General features: G+C 39.3%; 2 protein-coding genes across 3 annotated transcripts in view; both read right to left on the reverse strand.

Annotated features, from left to right (window-relative positions):
* The window catches only part of LOC116457506 (complement receptor type 1-like), a 35292-nt gene extending 27810 nt beyond the window's left edge, over positions 1–7482 (reverse strand). The window contains exon 1 of the mRNA XM_032136741.2: positions 7347–7482. Coding sequence (XP_031992632.2) covers positions 7347–7482 — 136 coding nt within the window. The remainder of the gene's footprint in view (positions 1–7346) is intronic.
* Positions 7483–13826: 6344 nt separating this feature from the next.
* Positions 13827–26762, reverse strand: part of CR2 (complement C3d receptor 2) — a 41050-nt gene continuing 28114 nt past the window's right edge. For both annotated transcript variants that reach the window (XM_032136739.2, XM_032136740.2), the window contains 5 exons: positions 25685–25870; positions 24499–24522; positions 23726–23801; positions 18187–18295; positions 13827–14581 (listed from right to left, as the gene is read on the reverse strand). In XM_032136739.2, the coding sequence (XP_031992630.1) occupies positions 18205–18295; positions 23726–23801; positions 24499–24522; positions 25685–25870 (377 nt within the window). In that variant the 3' untranslated portion in view covers positions 13827–14581; positions 18187–18204. The remainder of the gene's footprint in view (positions 14582–18186; positions 18296–23725; positions 23802–24498; positions 24523–25684; positions 25871–26762) is intronic.

Consider the following 26762-nt stretch of genomic DNA (forward strand, 5'->3'; position numbering starts at 1 on the left):
AGTAAGGACCTCTCAAAGATATCCATGTTCTGACCCCTGAAGCCTGTGAATGTTACCTGTAATGGTAAAAGGGCTTTGCAGACGTGATTATCTGCAAATGATGAGATGGGCAGATTATCCTGGGTTATCTAGGTGGGCCTTAAATGTGATCACAAGAGTCCTTATAAAAGGGAGGCAAGAGGGTGAAAGGAGACAGAAGAAGGATATTTAAATACACTATGGTGCTGGTTTGGAAGGTAGAGGAAGGAGGCCATGAGCCAAAGGATGGAAGCAGCCCCTGGAAGCTGGAAAGAGCAAGAAAACCCCTGCTCCCCTGGAGCCTCCACAAGGAACACAGCCCTATGGATCTATTTTAGATGTCGGCCTCCAGAACTGAAAGAGAATACATTTCTGTTGTCTTAAGCCACTAAGTTTGTGGAAATTTGTTACAGCAGCAATAGGAAATTAATACAAAAAGAGAATGGTATGTAGTGTTAAAAATGTTGGGTTCATAGATTGAACCTTGAACCCAATGTCTTCTACTTAATGGCTATGAGGTCTTAGGCAAACCACTTAATCTTGCTGGGTATCAGTTTCATCTTCATAAAGGGAATAATATTTTCCTACCAGGTTTGCAGGGAGAATCAAAAGTAGTATATGCTGTCACATACACAGAAGGCACTTCATAAATTATACTTATGATTATTTCCCTTAGAAATGGATAGGGGGTACTTCTAAGAGTTAAAGTCGATTATTCCGCTAAAGTGGGAGTACTTGCTTTGCTTCCAAGAGTTCATTTTCTGCTTCTTTGCTGAGCTAGTTTGGAATGGGCCTATGTTGTCGGGAATGCACTGGATGACCTCAGTGACTGGTGACCTCAGCTCTCCTGAGTGAATGTGCCCCCGATTCAGCCTGGGACTTCTCGTCTGCATCTCATGAGTTCCATCATAGTGCCCATGGGACCCCGGACAGAGAGGAGAATTCCTAAGGTTGTCTTTTCCCTGTTGACAATGGCTTTAGTCAGAATTAGAAGCCTAACTCTGTGCTTTCTACTGAAGCAAAGGACGATGCTCCAAGAAAGCTCATATTTCTTACTTATTTTTCCCAGACAGCCTGTATCCATTATCACACATTTGCCTTATTAAGCCAGCAGTTGTTAAGCAAGGAAGCCCTTGTCTATGTTTCCTGCTTCATCTCGTGCCACTTGGTCCCCTCACCAAGGTGTGGCCCTTTCCCCTTTTTCAGTTTCCCGAAGACAAACATTTTTCCCCTGTCTATGACATGCCTTCTGTGTGACGCATTTTTATCTTTGCTCTGACTTCAATTCTTCCTCCAGGTGTCTGCTGAAATGTCACTTTCTTATAGAAGCCTTCCCTGGCCTGCCTATGGCCATACCACCCTGAACACACCCAATCTCACCTGAAGCCTTCCCTGACCCTCTTAGGGATTTGGAATCTAAACTACTTTCCTCTACCCCACCCTATAATAATTTCTAGTCAGACCCTTTGCTTTTCCTTTCATATCAATAATTGTTTGTTATTACAATTTGTGCTTTTTATCTTTGTGTGCTTTTAGAAGTATCTATTTCTCTCAATACATATTAGATATGCATAACTTAAAAGCAAGAGATGATGTGTTTTTTGTACCCCTAAATTAATACCTAGTCCTGGTGCTTAACACTCAATTATAAGCACTCAATGCATATTTGTTGCAATGAACAACAAATGAAGAATTACTTATAAAACTTAAAAAAAAATCAAGAATCCAAGCTATGTCCCCCAAATCTCTGATTTAGTGGGTCTAGGTTAGAGCCCAGGAGTCTCTAGTTTTAAAAATTTTCACAGCTGATTTTGATAGCTAAAAGCAATTTGAGGACCACTGTAAAAAAAAAAAAAACACTGAGTAAAACAGTTCCTTTTATTTTCAGTGTTATGCATTCACCTTTCCTCTAGTTGATATGTGGGATGAAATACAATTCTGATATTTGTCTTATCCATTGATGATGGACAAAGGAAGAGATTCCATGTGAAGTGCCTAGCGCCAAAAGCTGTATTGAGAGGGGTAAATGTCACAGCAAAGTTTGCAACGAGAGGATAGAACGAGACCTAAAGTAACAAAGCAAATTGAATGAACCATTCTTGGAAAAAGTTCCTTCCCCTTAATTACATAATATTCTCACCTGCATAGTAGTATATGAATAGTATAGGTAATTATAAAAAGTAAAGTTGTATAATAGCTCAAAAAAGGAATAGATGAGCCTTCAACAAAGAAAGCTTGATGTAGTTTCCTTTCCCTCCTTTATTACCAATCCCTCAATTGTGGCTAGTTCCTATGATAAATATATTAATATAAAACCCATAAACTGAAGACCTACCATAATTTAAAAAAGTTTTTACAGCTTTATCAAGAAATATTACATAAAATGATTGATGAGTATTTAAAGTGTACAATTCGATTACTTATAACATATGTATGCGTTGTGAAACCATCACCAAAATGAAGACAGTAAACATTTCCATCATACATCCCACCCACACAGAGTTCCCTCATGTCCTTCTGTAATCCATCCAAATGTCCACTTCCTTCTCTAGGCAACCTTCAATGTGTTTTCTCTTACTACAGATTGATTTGACTTTCTAAAATTTCATATAACCCGAATCACTTCGTTTATATTCTGTCATATAAAGGAAATCACTCAGGTGGTTTTCTCTTACTACAGATTGATTTGACTTTCTAAAATTTCATATAACCTGAATCACTTCATTTATATCCTATTGTATAAAGGAAATCACTCGGGTGTTTTCTTTTTATGGTTTAGCCTTCACACAGCATAATTAGAGATCCATCTAGGTTGCTGCATGTATACAAATTGTTTCCTTTTGTTGCTGGGTAATATTCAATTGTATAAATATATGTTAATTTAGTTTATCCATTCACTTGTTGAGGGACATTTGGACTGTTTCCACTTATTGGCTGTCACAAACAAAACTGCTATGAAAATTCATGTACAAGTCTTTGTGTGGACATATGATTTCATTTCTCTTGGGTAAAAACCTAAGAGTACAATGCTGAGTGTGTGTCTAAGGTTTTAAGAATCTGTTGAACTATTTTCTAAAGTTAATGTTATAATTAATTTTACCTGCCAAATAGCAGTATATTATAATTCCAGTTACTCCACCTTATCGCCAGCACTTGGCTTGGTCAATCTTTTTCATTTTAGCCATTCTAGTGGGTATATATTGTTGTCTCATTTTGGGTTTTGTCTTGTATGACTCAGCCCAATTTCACATTCTCCTGGTTCACATATTCCATTCAAAGCAAGTTGATTTATTCTGTGCTATACGCACAATTAACACATTATCACTTTCATGTCTGTTGCAATATGAGCTGTCAAGCCAAAGAACACTCTGCTTTCCATTCTGCACACTTACCCTTTAAGGAATAGACTTGCACTTGCTTTGCTTAGGCACCTCTATCGGTTTAAAAAAAGAGCATGCCCTTTCAAATACATAAATTTATAAATTATATATATACACAAATATAAATTATACACCTCAATATAAATTTGCTTTGTTAATCATCATGACTTAGCACAATCATTAGCTAACATCTAATGGGACAAAAAACAGTCACACTGAGTTTCCCTGTTCACAATAGTGAATGTAAAGCTTATTTCGACAGTCGTCATGATACTTTCTACATTTTTTTGGTTTCATCAAGTTGTGATCAGTTGTGATTAGACTGACAGCATTTCTTCCTCTTAATGCCTCTGACAAAAAATGTGTATACATGTGTCTTTGCGGGGAGGGTGAGAGGGATTGTCAACTCTGCCAGTTTCTTGTTTTCTGGAATTGGTTTTATTACAGGGAACTTCACCCAGTATTTCTGTGTAAGACACTTTTGATGTTACCTGTCCAAATGTGAAGTTTATTTTAGATTAAAATAGATAATATAAATCACACATCCACTTATCTGAGCATATGTAAACCAAAATACATCACAAAGCACAGAAAGCAAATTGGAGTTTCCCTTCTATCTTGCACCTTTACCCAGCAGGGATAACCAAACCAGATCCTACATGAGGACCACTTGAGGGCGCCAGAGTCCACCCTATATTAAACACTGCCTGGTAAAGCTTAATTCGTGTACTGTTTTATGGCTCAGAATGTAGTCCATCCCCATGAATGTGAGCCGGAGAATATGTGTTCTGCTGTTGTTGGATGAAGTCATCTATATATGTCAATTATATCCAAGTGGATTGATGGTGCTGTTGAGTTCAAGTATGTCCTTATGGATTCTCTGCCTGCTGAATCTGCCCATTTCTGATAAGGAGACTTCAGCATCTTTTCTGATATCAGAAAGATATCATAGAAGTCTCCAACTATGATAGTAAATCCATCTATTTCTCCTTGCAGTTCTATGGGTTTTGCCTCACATATTTTGTCTCTCTGTCAGGTGCATACATATGGGATATTGTTATGTTTTCTTGGATAATTGGCCCCTTTATCATTATATGATGCCCCTCTTTATCCCTAATAATTTTTCTTGGTCTGAAGTCTGCTGTGTTTGAAATTAATGCAGCTATTCCTGCTTTCTGTGACTAGCATTAGCATAGTATATCTTTATCCATTTACTTTTAATATATATTGTGTATATTTAAAACGGTCTTGTTGTACACAATATATAGTTGGGTCTTGTTTCTTGATCCACTCTGATGATCTCTGTTTCAAATGATGCATTTAGATCATTGACACTCAAAATGATTGTTGATATAGTTGGTTTAGTTTTGTTACTGGTTTCTATTTGTTGCCTTTGTTCTCTTGTTCTCTGTTTCTATTTTTTGTCTTCCATTCTTTTCCTGCCCTTTATTGTTTTTTTGTTTTGTTTCTTTCTTTCTTTCTTTTTTTTGATATGGAATTGCGCTCTGTCACCCAGGCTGGAGTGCAATGGCACGATCTCGACTCACTGCAACCTCTGCCTCCCAGGTTCAAGCGATTCTGATGCCTCAGTTCCGAGTAGCTGGGACTACAGGCACCCGCCATCATGCCCCGGTAATTTTTGTATTTTTGTAGAGACAGGGTTTCACTATGTCGGCCAGGCTGGTCTTGAACTCCTGACCTCAGGTGATCCGCCCACCTCAGGCTCCCAAAGTGCTGGGATTACGGGCATGAGCCACCGTCCCCGGCCCTCTTTATTGTTTTAACTGAGCATTTTATATGATGCAATTCTCTCTTCCTTATTAACATATAAATTATAGTTCTTTTTTTCACTTTTTTCAGTGGTTGTTCTACATTTGCAATATCTATTTGCAGCTAATCTAAGTCCTCTTTCAAATAGCACTATACCACTTTACGGGTACTGTGAGTAACTCATAATAACAAAACAATCCTAGTTCCTCTGCTATTTTTTGTCCTGTGCAATCTGTTTCTAGATTCACTCTTTCAGTGCTAGTAAAGCCATATACCTTTCACTCATCCTTTCCTGATCATAGGAGTTGAGGTTTCTCCCTTTTCAGTGATCCTGCAGTCTTGCACCACTTCTTAGTCATGGTTTTTCAGACATGCATGGGGGTTTTCAGATTACAAAACACTGTCACATGCATTACGCCATCTGATTTTCAAAACACCTCTCTCAGATCAGGAAGTCATTTATGATCATTTTATACATGTGGACACTGAAGGTCAGTGATGTGACTTAACTTCCTGGGTCCAAGACATCAGCTGGTAAGTAGCAGAGGCTGGAAAAAGCAGAACGCTGGCTTCCTAATAAGTAGATTTCATGAAACTCCACCACCTACTTCTATATGCATACACCTTGGGTGCATAGCTCTTGTACTTATTTAAAATTCCAAAGGACCATGTACACTGGAAGCATCCATCAGCATTTTAAAATTTAAATTATGTCAGCAACAAAATTTCTAGGTAGTTTAGTTTAGGCTGTTTCACATTTGGAGGTTATTGTGATAACCTCAGTAAATTTTTTTTTGCAATTAATAGTGTCTGGGATTGTTTATAACGGTAACTTAATCAACATAGGCTAACTAAAACAACATTCTGGTAAGAAGAGGGCCAGTACTCCCAAGGATGACACAAATTCCTAAGCATTGACAATAGATTGCTTAACTTTCTGGGCATGCTTCTCTCCTAAAAATAAAATTGTAAGTTTTATCACATCTCTGCACCTGACGGGTTACTTCCCGGTGCCCAAGAGATCAAATATTAATAACAACTCTTGCAGGACTTGGTTCTACTTTATTTATTTATTTATTTGTTTACTCTTTTAGAGAAGAAGGAACACTCAAATAATGAATGTAAAATGTCTAGTGGCAGAGAAGGGTGAACCGGGAGTTGTCAGGAATAGGCTGGAAAAAACAACCAAGACTGTCACTTCAAAAGAGATGTTGCCAGTGAGTGTAGGCAACCAAGAAGACTTCTGGGGAGCCCAAAAATGATAATAGAAGAGTTCTAACTGAAGATGTTTACCTATTTGAAGTTAAGAAAAAGGAAGAGATGTGGCCTCAAAATTTCCATAATAATTATAATAGGCGTTATTTTGTACTAAACACGGCACTAAAATGCGAACTGTAAACATATCTACTGTCCCTTCTACCTGCAGCGGTTACATTGCATGTTCTGGGGCTTCCCTTGCTCTTCTAATCCCCAAGTGCCTGGCATGCATCTGTCTTAAAGTATGCTGTCAATTAAGTGCATCATGATGATGGCGGTGTTGGCTTGGGGTGGGGGACGAGGACAGTTCCATGCGGGGCATCCCTAGGACTGCTTGTCTAAACACCATTGGGAGCAAAGGGCAGAGGTAATGTTTCGGGGATAGAAATGAACTCGGGGACAGGCCCTGTGTTAGACACTCGACAGGCTTTATGCCACTGAGGCAGCAACTCCACAATGCAGAGATACCAGTGTCCCCATTTTACAGAAGAGCAAACAGACTTAGGTGTTCTAACTTGCCTCACAGTTAAGTTTCTAGGACCAGAACTCAGGTTTGTCGGATCCCCAAGTCCCCTTTCGCTAGGATCAAGTCTTGGCTGTAGCCAGCCTAGGCTGTGAATACACAAAGGCAAGGAATTTCGTGCGGCACCCTCTCAACATCTGCGCCTTCCTCTGCGCTGGTCACGACTTAAGCCCCTGCACTTGGGAACTCCACGCTTACCCAGAAGCAGCGAGGGTCTCCAGTGAGCAGAAGGATCCCAGACCCGCCGCCCTGCCGGGTCGCGCGCTCAGCGCACCCATCGCGCTGCCTTCGGACCCGGGCGCGCAGAGCAGCGCAGCCCAGCGCGGCACGCGAGTTCTCTGCGGGGCCCTGGGTGAATCATCCGCCCGGGCGCCTCCCCACGCCCACCAGCGTCTCACCCCAGGCCACCGGCAGCGCGAGCAGCACCACGACCGCCAGCAGGGATACTCCGCAGCAGAAGGGCAGACCGGGCGCCGGCGGCCCGACGGGCTCCGGGCTTCTTGGAGAAGAGGCCCCCATTCTCCCCAAGCACATCTACAAACCAGATTTGATCTCGAAGAAAACTGAAATAAGAGGAAAAGCGCAGCGAAAATAGGTGCGACCAATCCTTGTGCTCCGCGCCCAGAGTATGGGGAGGGCTGCGGGGTTCCGGCACAAAGTGCTTTTGACCACAGCTTCCCCCTCATGGGCGAGGCCATGTTTACTCCCCATTTGCATTGTTTCTAACGAGTTTCGCTGGCAGAGCCCACCTTGCTGACCCAGGTGCAGCAGCAGAGCTTGACAATGCTTGGGCTTCCGATGGATCCCGCGGGCGAGGCCCTGCGCTTCCAGACAAAGGCGGTGGATGATGGCAGCTCCCCTCCAAACACCCTGCTTGACTTTTCCTCTTGGCAAGAATGTGTGTGGGAAGGTCAGCTAATGAAATGCCTGCTCTCCCTGTTGAAGGGCAATTGCAGGTGATGTGTACAGTGTACAGGGAATGTGAAGAAACAATTTCCTTATCCTGAATTGAGACGTCGTGCCATTGTAAGATTTTTTAAAAGGGAGGGACAATTAGATACACATTTAAAAAATGTACATCTGTGTATAGTATGGAAGGTAGATTAGAATAGGGCAATAATGGACTGGGAAGACCAGTCAGGGAGCTTTTGCCGACATCCAAGTGAGGTTTGATGGCGGCCCTGACTGGGTGGATAAAGCGAACAATTAACAAAGATATTGGAGATGGAATGAACAGTTGCTCATGTATTGGATTTTGGTTACTTCCTTTCTTAAGGTTGGTGGTGAGAAGAAAGCAATCAAGTTAGCCCCCTTGCGATAGTTTGCTGAGAATGATGGTTTCCAGCTTCCACAATGAGAACACATGGACACAGGAAGGGGAACATGGGGTGGGGGAGGGGAGGATAGATTAGAGTATACCTAATGTAAAGGAGGTTAATGGTATGTATACATATGTAACAAATCTGCAGGTTGTGCACATGTACCCTAAAACTTAAAGTATAATAAAAAAAGAAAAAAAAGAAAAAAGAAAGAAATAATTAAATAATTAAGTTAAAAAAAGGTAGAAAAAAATAATATTTTATCTTTTTTATTGGGGGTGGCCTGTCCTTCTGACATGTACTGCCTGTCTGTAGGTATGCTATTTTGCTACTTATCCTGGGTTTTTCTCTTAAAATAATTTTGAGTTTAAACCTTGATTTTGTTGTTGTTGTTGTTGTTGCTAATTTTATGTTAAACTTGTTTTCCTTAACTATTAAAAGGAGACATGATTCATAAAAAAAAAAAAAAAAGAGCCCCAGGATTAGAAATGAATGGTGGTGCTACTTATTGAAATAAGAAATATGGATGTAGGAGTGACAGATTTAGGGCAAAGGGTTAAGTATTCACGGATGAATATATTCTATCTGTGATCCTGTGCCCTTTAACCAATCTCTCTCCATCTCATTGTCTCTCCCTTCCCCAGCCTCTGGTAACCAGTATTCTACCCACTACTTCTATGAGATGAGCTTTTTTAGAGTCCACATATGACTGATATCATACAGGATTTGTCTTTCTGTGCGCATTGGTTTCCATTAGGCTTTCTCCCAAAATTCTAGTGGAAGAAATGCCTACTTTGATCATATCACTTATCACACTTTTTAATACATCCAGTGCCCTTTTTTAAGGATTTACTATCATCATTTCAAGTTATTCTCAACAGAGTAATGGGAGTAGCAGCCAGATTGTAGTAGGCTTAGGAAAAGAGAAGAGGAGAAGGCTCAGTTCCCCAGTTTTACATCACATGCTATCAGAAGGTGCCACTCCTTACCACTTCTGCTTGTATCCATCTCCTAGTATCTACTTTCTCCCCTCATTCCTTGAAGGTTTTAGCTCCTGGCTCATGGCCACCTTCTCCACTATTACTTCTGCCACAGTCCCTGGTGATTTCAACACTCATAGCAATAGTATTTTCAAATCCCTGGCCTTCCAGTGCCTTGACCTCTTCTCTGCATGTGGTCTTGTCCTCCACTCTCCTCTGACTCTAATGCTCATGTGCATGCTCTGAAACTTGTCACCTTCACTGCAACCCTCAATGATTTCAATGATCCCACTCTCTAACCACCAATCCTACTCTTCTCTTTTACCCTAGTACCGTTAAACTGAATCCAGCAATCTTTGTCTGTCTCAGTGCCTGCAGCCCATTGATCCTACCGCTATCTCTCTCAGCCTCTCACCCCCTTTGTGTCTTCACTTTCATCACTACCAGGTTAAATTCCATACTCTGTCATTACAATCACCATCTTGCACCCACCGTTAGCTCCTTCACCCTTCTCTTTGTTTGTTATAGCCATTAGACAAAACAACATTCCTGGTTAGAATCAATTCTCCATTATTTTGCTCCCATACCTGTGAAACCGAATGTGGCTAGAAAAGACACATAGCCACAATGACTAGCCTTACTTTAGTAACAAATAATTTCGAATGGACCATTATACTTCTGCCTGACATTCCTACTATTGTTTGTCTAATCCATTTATTCTCCCATTCTCCTAAATGACTATTTCATATTTTTATTTTGACATTTATTTCTGACACCTTCTCCAACATTCTTAATTCCTGTGAATGGCTTTGTTTCTTTCTTTCTTGAGAAAATAGAAACAATCAAATAGATCTACAATTTTCTACCATCACTCCACCCAAATTCTTGTATTTGGCCCATGTAACCTCCTTCTCTCCTGTTAATATAGTTATACTGTTCACAGTCTAAGTCTAAGGGTGATCTCTCCACTTGTGCCCTAGATTCGATTTGCTCTCACTCACTCAAGGAAACCAGCAATTCTCACTTCCTCCAGCAATATCATATTCCTCTTTCTGCTGGATTTTTACCATCAGCTTGCAAACAAATTATTTCTCCAAGTACAGCAGGTGTATTTTTTCTCTTCAGTTTTTTCCTCCCATTTAATATTCCTTTTGCTTAGAATGCTCTTTGCCCAGATATCTGTCTGCATGGCTACTACCTCATCTCCTTGAGTTATTTGGCTCAAATGAGACCTTCTTAATGGAGCCTTCCTTGGCCACTATTTAAAATTGCACATTAATTCAGAACTTCCTTTCCTTTTTGCCTGTTTTATATAGATTAAAAAATTATACTTATCATTTTTTCATTTTATTACCATCTGAAAATATGCTTATTGTGTGTCTCTCCCACTAGAATAAAAGCTGCATGAGAGCATGTCAGTTTACCACTGCCAGATCCCATGACCTAAAATAATGCTTAGCACAGAGAAGGAGCTCCATAATTATTACTTGAATGAATGACTACAGTGGTTGACACAGCTAAGGTCAACACTCTTTCAGAAATTTGGTGTAAGACAGATAGTTTAAACGAGAAACATAGATGGTTTGGGGGAAGATTTGTTTTCAGATGGAAGTGAAGGTGGATATCTGTTGCTCTAAATGGGTCCCTTCCTCTGGGATTTGCCCCTAGATTTTTCCATTGGGAAATCCTCTCTTTTCCATAGTTCAATGTGATTCTGGAAGACTATGGTTTCTCGACCTCAATATTATTGACATCGTGGGCCAGATAATTCTTTGTTCTAGAGGGCTGTCTTGTGCCTTGGAGGATGTTTGGCAGTATCCCCAGCCTCTACCTACTAGAGGCCAGAAGCCCTTTCCTCCTCCAGTTGTAGTAACCAAAAATGTCTCTAGACACTGCCAAATGTCCTTGGGAGGGCAAAGTCATCCCACTTGAGAACCAGTGAGGTGGACCAACCCTACCCCCATCTCCAAGGCTGGGCAGGCAACTCAGGCCTTGCCCTGCGTTTATTTCACTGTCCTGCTCCTAGTTATTGCTTCCTTTGGGGGCATGTAACCCTATTTGGAGAATGAGAGCTATTGAAGGGACTTTTGAAAGACTTATTGGACAAGAGAAGCTCTTTGTACTGAAAGGCTAAGCTGATGAGACGTGCGCTTCGCATCATTAGTAAATATTTTGCCGGTTTTTAGGGAGTGTCTTCCAGAGAATGAAGCCAGCCAGGCAAAGCAGAAGGAGAAGATATTCCTGAAGGCACGCTTTGACTATTCCTGTTTCGACAAAAGCCAGCTACACGCTTGGACTTTTCTGTCATGTGATTTAGTAAAATTCATTTTTGGTCTAAGCCAGTGTGAGGTGGATTTCTGTCACATGCAGCTCAGCAGGTCTTGGCTTCAGGAGTTTTGGAGGTGGAACGAAGGAGCCAGTGATGAGAGAGGGTCCAACTGAAGGAACAATATCCTGGAAAAGACAGAAAGGGAGGAGAGAAAGATATAGGCTGTGAAAAGTGGAAGACAGACTTGAGGGTAAGGGTGAGTGGATGTAGACAGGACGGAAGGTGGAGGGAGAGGAAGTTGAGAGAATTACCTTCAGATGTTTTCATCATCCCTTAATAGAAGGAATAATGAATGAATGTAGAATAGAGTAGATGGTTCGAGGTGAGTGAACAGACAATGTGGGGAAATGAAAGTGTTGCTGACTGTACACGAATAAAAGATGCTGAAGAGCATCCCACTTCTGGGTATGGATCCAAAAGAATTGAAGGCAATGTCTGAAAAGATATCTGCACACCCATGCTCATGGAAGCACTATTCACAATAGTAAAGAGGTGGAAACAACCTGATATGGTTCGGATCTGTGTCTCCACCAAATATCATGTCAAATTGTAATCTCCAGTGTTGGAGAGGGGCCTACTAGGAGGTGATTGGATCATGAAGGCGGATTTCTCGTGAATGGATTAGCTTGGTACTACACAGGGAGTGAGTTCTCACCAAATCTAGTAGTTTAAAAGTGTGTAGCACCTGCCCCCTCTCTCTCTTCCTCCTGCTCCCACCATATGAGATGCCTTGCTCTCCCTTTGCCTTCCTCCATGGTTGTGAGTTTCCCAAGGCCTCCCCAGAAGGCAGGAAGAAGTCAGCATCATGCTTCCTGTACAGACCCTGGAACCATGAGCCAATTAAACCTCTTTTGTTTATACATTACCCAGTCTCAGGTATTTCTTTATAGCAATGTGGGAAGAAACTAATACAGAAAATTGGTACCGAGGAGTGGGTCATTGTTATAAAGATACCTGAAAATGTGGCAGCAACTTTGGAATTGCATAACAGGCAGAGGTTGGAAAAATATGGAGGGCTCAGAAGAATGCTCTGTTCCCATCCAAATCTCATGTCGAATTGTAATCCCCAGCTGTTGGAGGTGGGACCTGGTTGGAGGTGATTGGATCATGAGGGTGGATCCTTCATGAATGGTTTAGCACCATCCCATTGGTGCTGTTCTAGTGTGTGGCACCTCCCCGTTCTCTCCTTTGCTCCTGCTTCTGCCATGTAAAACATGCCTGGCTTCCCTCTTCACCTTCTGCCATAATTGTCAGTTTCCTGGGGGCCTCCCCGGAAGCTGAGCAGATGCCAGTATCATGCTTCTCATACAGTCTGTGGAACCATGAGCCAATTAAAACTCTTTTCTTTATAAATTACTCAGTCTCAGGTATTTCTATATTGCAGTGTAAGAACAGACTAATACACAACCTAATATCTATTGACAGATAAATGGATAAACAAAATGTATAAACAAAATTGCATATACAATGAATTTCTTTCTTTCCTTAAAAAGGAAAGAAATTCTGACACATGCTACAACATTAATGAACTTTGAGGACATTATGCTAAGTGAAATAAGTCAGTCACAAAAGGACAGGTACTGTATGATTCCACTTATGTGAGGTACTGAGAGTAGTCAAATTCATTGTGACAGAAAACGGAATGGTGGTTGCCAGGGACTGAAGGGATGGGGGAATGTGGAGTTACTATATAATGGATATAGAGTCTTGGTTTTATAAGAGAAAAAGAGTTGTGGAGATCTGCTTTACAACAATGTGAATGTACCTAACTCTACTGAACTGTACCCTTAAAAATGGTGAAGATGGTTAATTTTATGTTATGTGTTTTTAATCACAATTTTAAAAAACAACAACAAAAAATGCTGAACAGCATACCTAGTCTAGGGGAAGGTAGAGAGTAAATTTGCAGTCACCAGTGAGCAAGGTTTTATTTTCTCAATAGTTTAAATGTTGGAACAGAGAAAATTAACAGCTATATCTATATCAAGGGTGATCAAGGGTGTGGTGGGAGAGGATGAGTGAGCCGGGGAAGGTATTGGCTCGACAAATGTAAGAGAAAGTCTTGAGGGTGAGGAAATTGAATTTGTGGGTTGAAAGTTTGGCTAAAACGACCAAGTGATGGGATCCTGAATGAATAACTGTTAAATCATGGACTCTAAAGCCCTAAGACTCTCTGTTATCCAAGAGTTCACTGACTCCAAAAAAAAAAAAAAAAAAAAAAAAAAAAAAAACAAAATAAGGCAAGTGTTGTATGTTTTCTTTACAATTACAATTTATTGAATGACTAATGTACACAATATTAAGTGAAATTTTACAAACAACTAGAACTTATCACAAAACTGCTAAAGAAACATCCAAAGCTTGAATTGTACACAAAATCTCTAGGATTAAATCTTGATTCCCATAATTTAAAAAAACTTGTGCAAATTGGAATCACTGAGTGATTATGGAAAGGCAAAGTATATACAGTAATGTGAGAAAAACTCAAACCAAGTAAGGGTAAAAATGAAATGATTAACACCACCAGAGGAGGAAGCTACTATCAAAATAAAACCATACTTCCTAACAAAGGTAAGGCCATCATAACCCCAGAAAATGCTTCATACTTTATTTAGATAATTAAAAACACATTATAACCAAAAGCAGATAGTAACATTGAGTATGCTGATTACAAAAAGAAGATGAGTCTAGATACCAGGACAGCTCTTTTTAGTGCCTTCCTTAAAAAGGGCGAAACTTTTTAGAGCCATGTAATTGTTTACAGCCATGGCCTGGCTTCAGGCATCTCACAAGTGAGGCTTCAGAAAGTCCTTGAAGAATACATGGCAGTGAAACTGGACTCCCAGCTTTACCATAAAGATGTTCTTCTTGAGAATAAGTGCATGTAGGAAGTGATCGCTTACGACATCATTTCATTGATCTTGAGGCCATATAAAGAGACTTGCTGATATTAGAGCAGTTTCTTTCTAATCAATGTTCCACTGAATTCCAAGCAACGAGGCACACTGAAATAGATCATTTCTGCTTAGGAGGCAGCATGAATAGCAGCAGTGCAACTCAAAGTTTAAATAATGCTAACATTCTCTTTACATACCAGTTACAGCTGGTATAACCAACAAAGCATCAAGTCTATTAGAAGATATCATTCTATTGAAAGGCCTTTCTTCATATAACATGCTCTGGAACAAATAACTACATTTTATATACATTCATATAAACATGAATTAAACTAAATGAGAAATGAAAGTAATAATTTTTCTCATTCATATACTTATTCAACTAATATTTATGTGCTAGCTGTACTCTGTACCTCAACTGGTTTGGATTTAGAGGTTACTAGTATGGTCCCCCTGTCATGACTCACCAGCAGCAGGTTACCTTTTCTTCCTCAACTGCCATCACAGATTTTCTATACCTTGTTTATGGTATGTATTATTACCTATGATATTTATGGGTCCTATTTGTCTTATTAAAATAAATTCCAAGAGGACAGAGGTGGTATCTTTTTTATTTTATTTTATTTTATTTTATTTTATTTTATTTTATTTTGAGATGGAGTCTCGCTCTGTCGGCAGGCTGGAGTGCAGTGGCTTGATCTCAGCTCACTGCAACCTCCAACTCCCTGGTTCAAGCAATTCTCCTGCCTCAGCCTCGTGAGTAGCTGGGATTACAGGCAGATGCCACCAAACCCAGCTAATTTTTGCATTTTTAGTAGAGACGGGGTTTCACCATGTTGGCCAAGATGGTCTCGATCTCCTGAACTCGTGATCTGCCTGCCTTGGCCTCCCAAAGTGCTGGGATTACAGATGTGAGCCGCCACTCCCGGCTGGTATCTTTATTTTCTAGATTATGTAGGAGAAAGCAGTTTAAACTCAAACGTGAGCTTGCATTCCACCTTTGCCAATGATTGACCCTGAGACCTTGCCCAAGAGAGTCTTTTAGCCTAGGTTTTCTTGGATATTATTTCTTCATCTTGGTATTATCTTGGGAGAACACCCACCTTTCAAAGTGGTACTGATGGCTATAAGTAAGAGAGGGCATGAAAGAGTGTCGCAGAACCCCTGGACAGAGTAAACCTTCAAATGTTCGCCCCCATTTTCTCATGGGAACCTCAGGTGCACATCTCATGTCGCCTGTCAGCCTTTCTGTACTCCCTATAATTCAGTCTTCAATTCTTAGTTGATGATTTAATGCCTTCCTTTTTCTTCTTAACTCTCTAATATCTCCTTTCCAAGCCTCACTCAGCTGAACAATTGCTTTCTATTCACCGAGAAGACTGAATCATCGGAAGAGAACTTCCACACGTTCACTCCCCATCACAGGTCCCAACCTGCCTTCATCTGCACCTGCAGATTCTGCCCTCCCTCCTGTTACTAAGCCCATGCAGCTAGGAGCTCCTCTGCTTAATCTAGCTTACCCTCCTAGCTTACCCAGACCTTGCTCAAGCAATTCTTCCCTCTCTTTCCGCCGTCACTCTTTCCCTTTCTACTAAATTATTCCCATCAGCATGTAGGAATAGGGCATAGCTGCTATTTCTCCAATCTTAAAAAATATTTATGTTGACTTTATGTTTCATTCTTGCTAGCACTTTACTTATTTGCTCCTTTTAATAGGAAAAAACCCCAGGAAGAGTTGTCTATAGTTGATAGCTGCAATTTCTCTCCTTTCATTCTCTCTTAAGCTCAGTCCAGTCAGGCTCCTGCCTCCTTCCTCTCTTCAAAAACTGTCCTGTCAAGTTCAGCAGCAAATTTTGTGCTGCTTACCTATAATCCCAGCTACTCAGGAGACTGAGGCATGAGAATCACTTGAACCCAGGAAGTAGAGGCTGCAGTGAGCTGAGATCACACCACTGCACTCCAGCCTGGGTGACAGAGTGAGACCCTGTCTCAAAAAAAGAAAAAAAAAATTGTGCTACTGAATTTCAATGGTCAGTTTTCAGGGCTCATTTTCTTGGCCTACCAGCAACACTAGACAGAGTTGATCACTCCCTCCTCGCTAAAATTCTTTCTTTGCCTGACTTTAAGGTTCTTCTCTGGATAGTATCAGAGGCTGCTCCTTCACTCCTTAGTGGGCGCCTTCTCACTCCATGACTCCTGATGTCGGAGGATCCAGGGCTCAATACTTGGACCTTTTCTTTTTGCTAGCCTCTTTCACTTCTCCTCGGAGATCTTATTCAGTCTCATTGTTATGTACATCCACATGATGTCAAAGCCCAAATTTGTATCTCCAGCCTGGACCAATTGCCCAAAATACAGACTTGTACATCAGCTGTCTTCTTGCCAAGTCTATTAGGCATCCATACTTAACATCTCCACAGTGGAACTCCTGAATTTTCTCCCCAATCCTGCTCTTTGCATTCTCAATCATGTTAAGTAATGGCAGTTCTATCTTTCCAGTTGCTTAGGCAAAAGCCCTCGTGTCATTATTAACAGGTCTCTTCCTCTCATATTCTGATACAAACTATCAACAAATCCTACTGTCACTGTCTTTAAAATGCATGCAGAATCTGGCCTCTTCTCAAAGCCTGGTGGTAGCCACTGACAATTTCTTGCCTGGATGATTGCAGCAGCCTCCTCATTGACTCCCATCTTCCACCCGTGGCTTGCTACAGTCTGTTCTTAACACAGCAGTTAAGGTGAATGTGTTGCTCCTCTCCTTAAAAGCTTCCAAATAAAAACCAATCTCTTTATCATGACCTAGCACACTTTATACAACCATCCTCTCCTGCCCACCATCCCATTACAATGACATAGCAGACTTTGTACGATCATCCTCTCCCCTACATCCCACCCCCATCTCTCTGATTTCATCTCTACAACTCTAGGCCACACTGGCCTCCTTGCTGTGCCACCAACACAGCTGGCACACACTGCCTTATGGCCTTTGCACCTACTGTTCTTTCTGGAATCCTCCTCCCCCATATGGCCACTTGGCTGGCTTTTTTTTTTTTTTTTGAGATGCAGTCTTGCTCTGTTGTCCAGGCTGGGGTGCAGTGGCACAGTCTTGGCTCACTGCAACCTCCACCTCCTAGGCTCAAGTGATTCTCCTGCCTCAGCCTCCTGAGTAGCTGGGACCACAGGTGCACACCACCACGCTTGGCTAATTTTTGTATTTTTAGTAGAGACAGGGTTTTACCATGTTGAACAGACTGGTCTCAAACTCTTGACCTCGAGTGATCTGCCCGCCTCAGCCTCCCAAAGTGCTGGGATTACAGGCGTGAGCCACCATGGCCGGCCCTGGCTCTTTACTTCCCTTGAGTTTTTTCTCAAATGACATTCTCTTAGTAAGAGCTTCCCTTGTGACCACCCTGTTCTCTTTATCCCCCTTGCCTGCTTTATTATGTCTCTATATAATGCTTATCATCTTATTTATTTTATTCTTAGTTGTTTTGCTATTTAGTTTAATATTTGTTGAATGGATGAATGGATTAAAAAATTGGAACATTAGTTGGCAAAATGAAGTAGGTAAATGAACAATTGCTACGCATGATTACTGAAGACTTGTGCAATAGTAAGAAGCATGTATATACACCATGAATGCTATGCTTATTGATAAATACAAGTTGAAGGAAATTTTATATGTAAATTAATATTTCCATTTCATTACATACCACCAGTTTGTCTTCCGATCAGCTTGCTGGGTTGTATGGATCAACAGAATATACTTCTGGTGCTTCTAAATGAAAAGCTTCTTTCTGGCTGGTATTTGTATAATAATTGCTAAACAGAAGAAGAAAGAAAAAAGTAATATCTTTACTCATTGACTATGTTTCAATGTAGCAGTTGTTTGCTTTCCATAATTCCCAACACATGGTAAGTACTTTTGTGGATGGCTTCATTTTTTAAAATTATACTGTAAGTTCTGGGATACATGTGCAGAATGTGCAGGTTTGTTACATAGGTATACACGTGCCACGGTGGTTTGCTGCACCCATCAACCCATCAGCTACATTAGGTATTTCTCCTAATGCTGTCCCCGCCCAGCCCCCAACCCTGTGAAAGGCCCCAGTGTGTGATGTTTCCCTCCCTGTGCCCACATGTGTTCATTGTTCAACTTTCACTTACAAGTGAGAACATACAGTGTTTGGTTTTCTGTGATTATTTCATTTTTATTGTTTTTATCCTATGAAGTGTAAACACTGTAACTCCATTTTTTTGGAAAGGCACATAAAAAATTAATGATCTAGGCTTATAAGTGTTCAAGTCAGAGGCTGACACTAGGCACCTTTACCCTAGGATCCAGGACGCTTAATGACTAACAACTACAACTTCCAAATTGAAGAAAAGAAGCAAAAATAAGTTTTTATTTTAGAATCTGATCATAACTATACCCTTTTGGGACTCAATCTTCTAGTCTAACTTAAAAGCTTTAAACAAGTTTGAAGAGAATGTTTTTACTTTCCTTCTTCGAAAGCACACGTATTTCACTGTGCTTCTAAAACCATTTTGCCAGAATTACTAAAAGACAATAAAAGGTGATTATACTACCATGTAGAGCTCTAAAATAACATAATACAAAATTACTGGGGAAGAAAGAATACTGCTAAGGACACTGACAGCATGTCACTCACTACAATATTGAAGAGTTCCGTGTATAGGAGATACGTTAAGAAGATTATAAAACAGTAATTTGTAGGTCAATGTGAGATTTAAGCTTTGTTACAATACCTTAGATGACTAGAAAAGAATAGCATAGTATCTTCAAGTGTTTAGATGGCTTTTCAAAATATTTAATATTGTCACTAGACATTCATTTTTAAATGATTACTCATCTCATTTACAAAAAGCATTTCAGGCCATTCAAATATCTATATCAATTATTGGAAAATCAATTGAAGTGGGTTAGCAAATGGAAATAAAACAAATGAATGATAACTAGGAATCTGGTTAAACAGGTATGTTTGGTTCATATCAGTTGAGGCACTTAAGTATAGTACATGATATAATCATATTAATAAACAATAATTAGACTGGAATATTATAAATTATTTGCACTTGTAAGCATTCCCCAAATTTGCAAATTTTTATACACATGCATTGCTCTGATAGCAAACTCAGCAGCATGAAGGAAAGAGATAGAGACTGTATTTTCTATGTATTTACGTTTCTAATTACTCTTGGCTGAAATTACCTTGTGACTTCCTATGAGGAAGGCCCTGCAAATGACATCCCTATTTTTTTGAGACCCTTTTCTCCTTGAATTCTGTGACACTACTCTCTCCTAGTTTTCCCTCTGCCTCTCTTCCTTCACTTTGTACCTTTTGAACATTACTGTTCTTCTGAGGGCTGTTCTCAACCCAATTTTTATCTATTCTGTTCTTTTTGGTCCCACAGCTTCCAATGTGATTTAAGTGTCACCCAGCCAAGTCCAGACCCTTCTCCCAAATCCTAAATCATGATGAGTACCTCAGAGTACCAGGTCAGAACCAAACTCCTCATCTTCCCCCACAAACCTGCCCCTCTCCTCTTTTAGTGAGGCAGGGAGTCCACCTCATCGCCTTCATGTGAGCCATTCTATGTGCCTCCTTCTCCCCACATCCAGCATGTCACCAAGTCCTGGAAATCCTGTCCTCTTGATAGCAAAGAACCTCTTATTAAATATTCTCATGGTCCTTGTGATTCTCCACAAGAAAAAAATACAGTGTGCAGTATGTCCAAATCTTATTCGCCATAGAACACCCTTTTTTTCTGAAGTCATTCATGAAAGCAGGGTTGTGTGGTACACACTCTGGTAAACTCTACACTCTTAACTACACGCTAACTGTACAGCACAGCCAGAACCCCATAGGCAGGCCTCACCCTCCCGCCTCCAGCCTAGAACAAACTGCCCGGGTTTGTAGACACCCTCAGTACATAGTTTCAGTGCAAACCCTTCATGTCTGAGCCTATTCTAGGAATTACATAACTGAGCCATGGCATCAGATGGCACTGGTGGCAGGGTAAATGATAGATCCAGGGGACTTGGCACGCGAAAGAAATTTTGCTGGAGCTTTTTGGTGACATGTTTTAGGTGGCATGACTTGGTCATCTCCCCACTTGGAGCTACCTGAGAGTTGGTAAGACTTCATTGGATTATCCGCCCTAACACTAACATGTACAAAGAGTCACAAACCTATGCACACATAACTTCCGAGGCCAACACCTGATGGTATGCTTTGCTAAAAATGTATCCTTCGCACATATCAGTATTCTGTAGCTTCCACAAGATTTATGTGTCAGGGTTGTTTTTTTTTTTTATTTAATGGCATGCCTCCACCTAAAGCTATGCCACTTTTGCCTTCAATCACCATCATACACACACTATTTCCTAGCCATTTCAAATGGGTTATGTAGTTCTCACAATACCTAATGGAAAGCCAAGCCTCTGGGCCTTTATTCAAACTGCTCTTTCTGTCTGGAATGCCTTTCTCTCCTTGTCTACACTCTCTTGGGGCTCACCTGAAACATCTCTTCCACGTTGAAACTTTTCCTGATTAAAACTCCCAAATATTGACCATTTGCTTTGCATCCTCACCAAATATCATATGATCCACCATGGCGACATTATTTTATGGTACTTGTTTAGCGACATGCTTGTCCTCCTTTACCAGGCTGTGACCTCCTTGGTGACAGAGGCCATATGCTACTAGGCTGTGTGATTCTAGCCTAGTATAGTGCTAAGACATAGTAGGCACTCAGCCGTTGCTGTGTAAGAAAAGAATGAATGGACGTGGTCATTCCTCTTTTCACATGACTTCTATTTCTCTAACATTACTGCTCAAATGTTTTAAAAGCCATGCATGTATATACTAGATAGAGCAACATATGAAAGTATCTACAGCAAATTGCTGACATCCACCAACTTAATATATTGGACTTGAAGGCACCAGCAGTTGTGCAGTGGAAGAGACTATTCAGTTTCTTTATAAACTATTTAATTTGCTACAACAAGCATATTTACTTTTGTATTTTAAAAACTTATGCAAATATTTATAGTGATATAAAAGATATGTTTAAAGAAGGGAAACAAGACTTTTCAGTGATTTTAAATAGGGAAAAACAACTTTTATGAGTAGAAATACACTTTTTGTAACATAGAAAAGAAAAAAGGATGCAGTATCATTTTTAGTGATAAAACACTGGAGGCTTTATATTAAAAATAAAGGTTAAAATATGCCAATATTCCCTAATATTACTGAAGATTTTCCTTAAAATTGTTCTCAGTAAAATGAGACAAAAACAAACAAATGAAAATGTATAATCAGTAGATATGAGGTAGAAATTATTTCTATCAATAATAATAATTGGTAGAAAATATAGTTTTCTACTTAGATGACTGGGTAACTCACTGAAAAGCTATTAGAATTAATGATTGTATAAAGACAGACTTTCCTAGATATCATTTGTAATTACTTTTAAGACATAACCACAAATGATACTACTTATAAAGCAATAAGATACTTTTATGTCTATGTAGCTTATATAAGGTAATATATTAAATTTTAACTGAGATATAACAAAACATCTGAATAATTAGTCATCTGGTATTTCTGGAAGGAAATTGTGAATATCATGAAGAGGTCAGTTCTTCCCAAATAAATACGTAGGTTTAAGGCACTTCCTATCAATGATCTAACATTTTATTTTTCTAGGATATGGGAGGTGTAGTTGTCTTGCAAATAATTCTATAGCCTATCTGCAAAAATAAATAGAAGAAAATTTCAAAATAGTTTTAAAGAGGGGAAACATATCTGGGAAAAAGCTATTATAAAGCTACATTTATTAATAGAGTAGCTCTGGCTCATAGAGACAGGCCGATCAGTGGAATATAATCTATCTTGCATATCTATGTCAGATATCTCTGACATAAGCCCCAGTATACATAAGAATTGAATAGGCATGCTTCATCTAATAAAGAAAACTATGAACCAATGGTGAAGGGATGGTTTACTCAAAACAGGTTTTGAAAAAATTGAATATATAGGGAAAAAAAGTACAAGTGGGTTTACTTCAACTACCATACCATAAAATAAATTCCTAATGGATTCAGATGTTTAAAAATAATTAAAAATAATATGTAAAAATATATCTAATTTCTGGATAAGAAAACATAACATACCAAAACATAGAAATGTAGTAATACAGTTAATATTAAGTAATCATGAAAATGACTAAGGGAGAGAAAAGATTACTTGATCAAATGGAAAGACCTAGTATGTTTCTGAATGAGAAGACATTACAGAAAAGATGCCAATTTCTAACAGATTAATCTATAGACTTAAATGTAATCACAACTGTTTTTTGAAATTACAAATGATTCTAAAAATCACCTATAGGAACAAACATAAGAGAATATTGAGGAAAGTCCTATAAAATTGTAGTGTGAATTCTTGCCTTACCAGATATAATAACATAAAGGTATTAATTCAACACAAAGTGGTTTGTAATAGAACAGGCAAATCAATGAAGCAGGAAAAGGGGTTGAGAAACACAACATATCCAGGTACATTAACTATTACTAAGAACAAACTTTCTGGCAAGTCATCTGACAATAGTTATCAAGTATATTAAATGCTCATGCACTTATCTTTAGTAATTCTAGAAATCTATTCTAAGGAAATAAGTGGGTATGAAAAAATGTTTAGCCAAAGATGTTACTCCTATCTTTATATATTATTAAAGTAAATTTGGAAGGAACATAAAACACATAAATACATACATAAATACACAGAGTAGAATAATATGCTATTTAGTAACTGAAAACATGACTTAAAGACATAAAAATATAAACATGAGTCTAAATGAAAAAAATCAAGACAGAAGATGAAAATGACAAAATTTCAGTTTAAAGAGAGAAAAAATATATGAAAAAGATCGGGTAGGAATACACCAAAATATTTGCAGTTGTTCCCACTGGGATTTTTTTCCTATTCTCTAGATTTATTTACAATATACTATCTGAATAAACATTGTTCAATAAAATAAGCTAAGTGTTTGATATCTCTTAAGTCCTACAGAAAGGGCTTCCTTTTGTACAGCACGAGATACTTCATTTAGTTATCACATTGCAGTATTTATTTCACATAACTTGTGCTTCTGTGTTTAGTTTCAGACAAGAAGCCAAAACCATTTGTGCATGTTGGTCAAGCATGTATTTGCATTTGAACTTACCGTTGTCTGTGTTTTGATATCATGTATAAGGTAACAACAATCAAGAAGATAAGAAGTATCAAACCCGCAGTAATACCTAGAAGAAAAATCCAGCAAGTATCAAATGCCAGAAGACTATCACCTACATTGTTCTGACCGATTGTAGGGCCTATTGCTAGTGGTGGGGAAAATGTTATGTGACTCATACTTAACTCTTCTTGGACATAAATGCTGAATTCCTGAATAATCATAGTTGAGCTTAAGGTTTTTCTAATTTGATCCAGTCCACATTTAATCTAAAGCACCAAGCGTATGACCACAAGGTTCCAGTAACTTTCCATTAAGTTTTTCTGTTCCTTTTTGTTTTATTAGTAACAATCTTGTCACTGAGGTGACGAGAGAAATCTCAAGAATAGAAATTAGGAGCACAGGACACCAGGTTCTTATAATTTTGCATAACAACATTTAACTCTCAGCTGTGAAACATATTTTGCTACAGCAGAAGAAGCCTGCCTATTTCAATAGACCAAATCAAGCCAAACATCAACAGTTAATAAAAACTAAAATATCAATTTAAAAAGAAGAAAGAGCTGGCTGTTCAAATAATTTATCCAACTCTATGCCAAAGTGACATTTTGTAATGTGACATGTACATTGAAGTATCTTTAAAACACCAAAAAGAGAACATTCCCTATGAGTTAAATATATCATCAGATAGGATATAGGACCTCTAGCATTACATATTTTAAAAAAATATTATAAGAGCTTTTCTTCAAGTATTTAAGAAGACTTACCACAAAGGACAGGAGCAAGTGAACCTAAAAATAGTACAAAATCATGAAAATGATTATCAGTATAGTGTCATAATTCAATGTAGCCCCATGTTTCATGGTAATGTCCCAGAAATCAACACTCTAGCTCCCTTCCAAGTCGATTTAAAAGATGTATTGGGGCCAGGCACAGTGGCACATGCCTGTAATCCTATCACTTTGAGAGGCCAAGGTGGGAAGATCACTTGAGCTCAGGAGTTTGAGACCAACCTGGGCAACATAGTGAGACCTTGTGTCTATTTTAAAAACAAAAACAAAAAACAACAGATAAAAAAGATGTATTGGAACCTTGAGTTATCCCACTTGTTTCTTACGTAACAACTCACTGGCCTTTTTTTTTTTTCACTCTAAGTAGATTGAGGGAGTTCACCAATGACAAAACCAATATACTCAACTTTATAATCAGATATTTCTCAGGTTAGAATGCAAATATTAACTGTAACAACTAGTTATTTAACCTATTTCTGGAGTTCCCTGTCAAATTGTAAGCACTCATTAACTCAGATTCAGCACGTAGGATGGTCTAAGCAGCAACTCCTTTCAAAATGTCAGGTTGCTTGTTTCACATTTTTGATCCTTTTAAATTAGTGTTTCTCTCTATTTTCTTTTCTTCACTTTCCCCATCCTAAGGAAGCTGTGTTTTTTCTTTTCCTTTTTCTTTTTTATTTTATTCCTTAGTTGTTTTTTTGTTTTTTTTTGACAGGGTCTTACTCTATTGCCCAGGCTAGAGTGCAGTGGTGCAATCACAGTTCACTGCAGCTTTGACCTCCTGGGCTGAAGTGATCCTCCCATCTCAGCTTCCCGAGTAGCTGGGGCCACAGGTGCACACCTCCATGCCTGGCTATTTTTTTTTTTTTTTTGGTAGAGACCAGGTCTCACTACATTGCCCAGGCTGGTCTTAAACTCCTAGGCTCAGGCAATCCTCCTGCCTCAGCCTCTCAAAATTCTGGTATCACAGGCAGGAGTCACAGACCTGGCCAAGCTGTGCTTTTTCTAGAATAGACCACTGACTTCAAGTTCCTCTGTAATTATACAACTGGTCACAAACCTATGTCAATTTAAAACCCAGGACTCTCCACATTGAGGGAAACCCTTACTATCTTCTCTCCGTTAGCCAGTTACAAGCAGTGGTGAAGCCCTTGGTACTTACGGGATCTGCAAACCGCCAGGGGAGGGTTCCATTGGTGATCCGATTGGCACTGGCTCTGGGGACTGCCTTCCAGCACGTACCCATCTTCACACTCCAGAGTTACAACAGTTCCATACTGATACATTTTCCTTGGTTCCAGCCCTTTCTGGATTCCATCCATATCTGCTGGTGAGCTACAGTTTACCTCTGAAATTAAAGAAATCTAATTCAAGCACAGTCATATTTTGGCCTTTTACCAAGAAAGCAGAGATTTCCCTTAATAGAAAGATTTATAAAACCAACCTGTTTCACTCTCAGTAAGGAAAGCTGTACTGAAACAGGATAAGACAATATCCTAGACACAATCTTTTACTGTCAGCCCTCTATCTCAATAACCTTTGGGTAATTTAAGCAAGATTATATTTTCATTTTTTGCTTCAGTTTCTATCCAAACAGTGATGGATAATTTTAATGGCTCTTGGAGAAATGGTGAGGGCTGAATGGGTAATATTATGAAGTATTCTGTATTACTGTTTTTTTTCTGCTTCTAGTTTTACTCTCTAATTCTTCATACATGTGCGTGCTTTCTCGTTTCTTTCTTCTTTTCAGTGTAGTCATCAACAGTGTGAGTGATATGGTTTGGATGTGTCCCCACTCAAATCTCATGTTGAATTGTAGTTCCCATAATCCCCATGTGTCATGGGAGGGACCTGGTGAGAGGTCATTGGATCATGGGGGTGGGGTTTCCTGTGTTGTTTTTGTGATAGTAAATAAGTCTCATGAGATCTAATGGTTTATAAAGGACAGTTTTCCTGCACATGCTCTCTTGCCTGCCATCATGTCAGATGTGCCTTTGCTCCTCCTTCACCTTCCGCCATGATTGTGAGGCTTCCCCAGCCATGTGGAACTGTGATTCCATTAAACCTCTTTCCTTTATAAATTACCCAGTTTCGGATATGTCTTTTTTTGTTTGTTTGTTTTTGTTTTTGTTTTTGTTTTTGTTTTTTTATTATACTTCAGGGTTTTAGGGTACATGTGCACAATGTGCAGGTTTGTTACATATGTATCCATGTGCCATGTTGATTTCCTGCACCCATTA

This window comes from Hylobates moloch, unplaced genomic scaffold (genome assembly GCF_009828535.3).
Source record: "Hylobates moloch isolate HMO894 unplaced genomic scaffold, HMol_V3 SCAFFOLD_18, whole genome shotgun sequence".
Classification (NCBI taxonomy): domain Eukaryota; kingdom Metazoa; phylum Chordata; class Mammalia; order Primates; family Hylobatidae; genus Hylobates; species Hylobates moloch.